This window comes from Caenorhabditis briggsae (genome assembly GCF_000004555.2).
Source record: "Caenorhabditis briggsae complete genome, chrI, whole genome shotgun sequence".
Taxonomy (NCBI): Eukaryota; Metazoa; Nematoda; class Chromadorea; order Rhabditida; family Rhabditidae; genus Caenorhabditis; species Caenorhabditis briggsae.
In genome coordinates this window covers 12,332,159-12,336,808 of record NC_013489.2, presented here as the reverse complement: position 1 = coordinate 12,336,808, position 4,650 = coordinate 12,332,159, and the positions used below count along the sequence as shown (strand labels likewise).

Here is a 4,650-nt window from a genome sequence, read left to right as displayed (position 1 = left end):
CAATGAAGGAATTTTTTTCGAATTTTTTCTTTGTTTTTATGGGGATCTACTTGGAATTCTGCACAAAATAAAGCAATACAATTTTACACCGCGCACCACTTTTAAATCTGAAAATCGCCCCCAAAAAACTACTGAAATCGACTGAGAATCAAATGACACTGGGATTACTGTAGAAAAAAAAATGGAAAATCTGAGAATCGCCCGAAAAACGACTCAAAATCGGCTGAAAATCGGTCGTCAGCTTGGATTACTGTAGATTACTGTAAGCTTACTTTAGGCGCTAGTTTCCTACGGTAAGTGGCGTTTGGGTTACTGTAGAAAACTTTTTTTAAGCTCAAAATCTGAAAGCTGTCAAAAAAATCCTGAAAACCCTTGAAATTTGGAGATTCTGGATTTTCTGGAAATTTGAAAATTTTTTGAGATTCTAAGGATTTGAGATTCTTAGTTTCGTTAGGATTACTGTAGATTACTGTAAGCTTACTGTAGGTAGCATTACTCTAGGCGCTATTTGATTATTGTGTCCTGGTATTAGAAAATTAGTGAAAACTCGAAATTCCGAGATTCTGAAATCTTGAAATTCGGAAATTTTGAGATTTTTCTAAATGGCGATAGGTATACTGTAGATTACTGTAGGCTTACGGTAAGCAGCATTTTTCGAAGATTACTGTGTTCTGAAATTCGATATGCTGATATTCTTGAAATTCTAGATGACACACTTTTTAGATTCTGCAAGCTCTGCAAATTCAGAGATTCTGGAACCCTGAAATTCTAGATAACGAAATTCTGAAAGTTTTGAGATTCTAAGTTTCTGAAATTCAGAATTTTTGAGATTCTCAAATTCTGGAATTCTTAAATATTGGTACTCTGAAATTCTGAGATTTCTAGATTCTGAAATTCCTGGGTCCTGAAATTTTGAAAATCTGAAATTCCTAGATTCTGGAAATCTGAAGATTCTGGAGATTCTGGAATTCAGAAAAGCTGAAATTCTCAAGATTCTGAAATTTCTAAATTCTGAAATTTTGAATTTCCAAACTTCCCGAATTGCAGAAGTGCTGGGACTTTGAGATTCGTGGATTCTAAATTTCAGACTTCTAGATTCTAAAATTGCGAAGTTCTGAAACTCTGAAAAGGCTCTATCCCAAATTCTCCATTTTTCCAGGGTCTGTGTGTCTATTGGACAGCTTCAAACGCCGTGTCTCTCATCTACGCAGCCGCCTTCAAAGTCGACGCGATTCGTAATATTTTTGGAATTCCGCCAGTCGTTCCAATGCCAAAAACCGCCGTACAAAAGTCGGCATTCTCACAGGTTCTCAAATCGTATAAAGGTGAGAATTTCGATTTGAAACTGGCCTAAAATTGACTGATAAAACCACTGACAGTAGCCCGAATTTGAGTTTAAAAAAAACCAAATATTGACTGAAAATGACCAATATGTGGCTGAAAATGGCCCGAATTTGACCGAAAAACCACGGAAAATTACCTAAATTTGGCTAAATTTGTCTCAAAAATTTTGGCTGAAATGGCTGAAATTTGGCTTGAAATAGTTCAAATTGGACGAAAAACGACACAGATTTGACCAGAAAAGGGCCAAAATTCGAAAATTCTGATTGCTCAGCGCTAACTTCTTTTTTTTAAAATCGAAAACGCCCAAAATTCGAGGTTTTTAAAAAACTTTGGTCTGAGTTATCTCGGTTACTGTAAGAGATATCAAAAAACGTATCAACTGATAAAATATTGGTAATTTTTCATATCTTTCACGGGAGCCAAGATAAATTGGCTCAAAGTGTGAGGGCCCTTCTAATACAGGTTTTACGGTATATTTTTCTCCCTAAAATTCAACGATTTTGCAGACAACAAATCGATTCCACCGTCGATCGCTGATCTCCGACAACGCGACGCGACGTCGTTCAAGAAAGCGGGACGTGGCAAACCGATCACATAATTATCGATTTTCAGCTTTGTAGTTTGTAGTTTTAAGGTAGAAAATTCCCTTTTTTTTTGTTATTTTTTGGCTTTTTGTTATCATTATCTCTCCTTGAAACATTGTATCGGTTCGCAATTTTTTTTTGAAAAATATGAATTTTGATTTTTTTTTAATTACTCTATCATATTATTCATCAGTCAACACACCCCCATTTCGCAACCCCCGTGATGAATCATCTCCAATATATTGCAATAGAACGCGAGAGAGCACTAGGAAAGAGGACGGGGTAAAGAAAAAGACACAAACACAATGATGTGTTTGTGTGTGGAAATTCTCTATTTTCATCCAATTTTCTGGTTTTTTTTGTTTTTTAAATCGAATTTTTTGAAATTTCGATTTTTTCTTTGAGTTTTAAACATCGATTTTTTTTCAAAAATTTGAATTTTCCCGCATTTTTAACCCGAAAATTTGAATTTTCTCACAGTTTTTTAGCTTTAAATATTAATGTTTTCCAGATTTCTCATCCTTGAAATTTGATTTCCCCCCCCCCCCCCCCGATATCTTAACCTGAAATTTTGAATTTTCCCGATTTTTCAAACCTGAAAATTTGAATTTTCGCCGAAAAAATGTAAAATTCTCAAATTTTCAGAAATCTCCGAAAAACCTACTAAAAGAACATAATGAATTTCTTCAATAAACCGGATCCGAAGGGTGAGATTTTTAAATAAAATTTAAACTGAAAAACTGGAATTTCAGCAGAATTGGCTAAAAAATCGAGAAATTCTAGTATAAATACGCTGTCAAAAACGATAATTTTGATGAAAAATGAATGAAAAGCGCTTCTAAAAACATGAAAATGGTTCCGGACTCGCCGAGGCTCCGCCCACAAATCGCTGAAATCTAAAATTTCATTGAATTTGCATATTGAAAATTCGTTTTTTTTTTCGTCGAAAAAACTAGAAAATCGGCAAAAAAACGAGGCAAAAATCTGAAACTTTAGAAAATTCCCGAAAAAAAGCTTGCAATTTAAGCTCCGCCCACTTTTCCACATATTTTCTTTTGCACATAAAACAACCGAAATTTCGAAATAATCTTTTTAAAAAACGAGCGAAAAAATCTGAAATTCAAGGTTTTTGATTATGTTTTTAGTGCTGAAAAGAGCCCTAAATTTTCTCGAAAACGCTGGAAAAATCCGCTGAAATCTGAAGAAAATGGTTTAAACGCGCCCAAAAATTCACAGAACTCGAGCGAGCCAACAAACGAGAGCTTCGCAAAACGAATCGCGACTTGGAATCGGATCGCCGTCAGATGGACCGTCGGGAGAAGGAGTTGGAGCAGGAAATCAAGAAATTGGCGGCAAAAGGGCATAACGATGCGGCACGACATCTGGCGAAGCAGCTGATTCAGTTGAGGAATCAGAAGACGAAATCCGTTGGAATGAGTGCCCGGATAAGTGGAATTCAGGCTCAGAATTCGTAAGTTTTTTACATTTTAGGCCATTTGAAGGAAGTTTTATGGGAATTTTTAGGTTATTTGAAGCTGTTTCATTTTCATTGCAATTTCATGTTTTGAGACCGTTTTTTACCGGTTTTGAGCTAATTTTTGACTATTTTGAGCTTGTTTTCAGCTATTTTAAGCTTAATGCTTTGACTTTTTCGCGCGAATTTTAGGTATTTTGAGCTACTTTTTTCTTTGACTATTTTTAGCTACATTTTTCGGCTAATTTACGCTATTTTAAGATAGTTTTCAGCGATTCTCAGTCAATTTTTACACCGAATTTGGACCATGTATTTTCAGACACATGCAATCGATGGCAAAAATGGGATCGGCAATGGGAACTAGTGTGAAAACGATGAAGGAAATGAACAAGCAAATGCCATTGGAGAAAGTCGCAGCGAATATGCGAGAATTCCAGATGGCTCAGGAGAAAATGGGTCTTACGGAGGAGGTTTGTCACGGGGATTTGGGCGATTTTGAGCTTTAGAAATTCTGAAAATTTTGCTCAATTTTCAGCGCTTTTCCGGCGGCAATTTTTTGCTGGATTTTAGCGATTTTTCTGTCGTTTTTCTCATAAAAATCGAGAACATTAGGAAGGCAAATACTCATTAGCTTGATGATCTTTTGCTAAATGCTCACTTGCTAAATATGCTCATTAGCTAAACTCGCTCATTTGCTAAAATAGTCTCACTTGCTAAATTTCATTTGCTAAATTTTGATCATTTGCTAGAGGATTTGTTCAAATTGAAGGCTCACTTAGTTAGGCTGAAACTCCTTACCGGAAAACAGGTGTTAAAGCCTAAGCCTGAAATTTAAAGCAAAAACCGGAATATTCTGTAAAAAATTCAGTCAAAAAGTACTGAAATTAGCAAATAACAGCAAAATTTCCACTTTTTCATTTTTAGCAAATGATCAAAATTTAGCAAATTAAATTTAGCAATTGAGATTATTGTCGGAATAAAAAAAGTGAGACTCGGTGTTTGCGTACTTTGATTCCCGCCTCCCCCCACCGACGCTCCGCCCATCGCTTTGCAAGTGCGGCGTGGTGTTTTGGCGCGGAAACGAAATCAGGAGATTGTGTTGCTAGACAGAAATCCAGCAGCTCTCAAACAGGTCGAAAGTATGCGTGCAATTTCGGAGTTGACGGGAACATCGGATTCAAGTGACACGAAGCTTTTGGCATTGGCGTCGATTCTCGCTAGAGAAGAACCGAGTGATTCGAGAAGACC

The 4,650-nt window shown here is 36.2% G+C and overlaps 2 protein-coding genes across 2 annotated transcripts in view; both read left to right on the top strand.

The window, feature by feature from the left end:
* Positions 1 to 1,942, top strand: part of CBG20396 — a gene marked incomplete at both ends in the record, with an annotated part of 6,523 nt that extends 4,581 nt beyond the window's left edge. Inside the window, 2 exons of the mRNA XM_045241347.1 lie at positions 1,160 to 1,325; positions 1,851 to 1,942. Of these exons, the coding sequence (XP_045097030.1) occupies positions 1,160 to 1,325; positions 1,851 to 1,942 (258 nt within the window). The remainder of the gene's footprint in view (positions 1 to 1,159; positions 1,326 to 1,850) is intronic.
* Positions 1,943 to 2,604: 662 nt separating this feature from the next.
* Positions 2,605 to 4,650, top strand: part of CBG20395 — a gene marked incomplete at both ends in the record, with an annotated part of 2,549 nt that continues 503 nt past the window's right edge. Inside the window, 3 exons of the mRNA XM_045241346.1 lie at positions 2,605 to 2,635; positions 3,165 to 3,399; positions 3,767 to 3,872. Coding sequence (XP_045097029.1) covers positions 2,605 to 2,635; positions 3,165 to 3,399; positions 3,767 to 3,872 — 372 coding nt within the window. The remainder of the gene's footprint in view (positions 2,636 to 3,164; positions 3,400 to 3,766; positions 3,873 to 4,650) is intronic.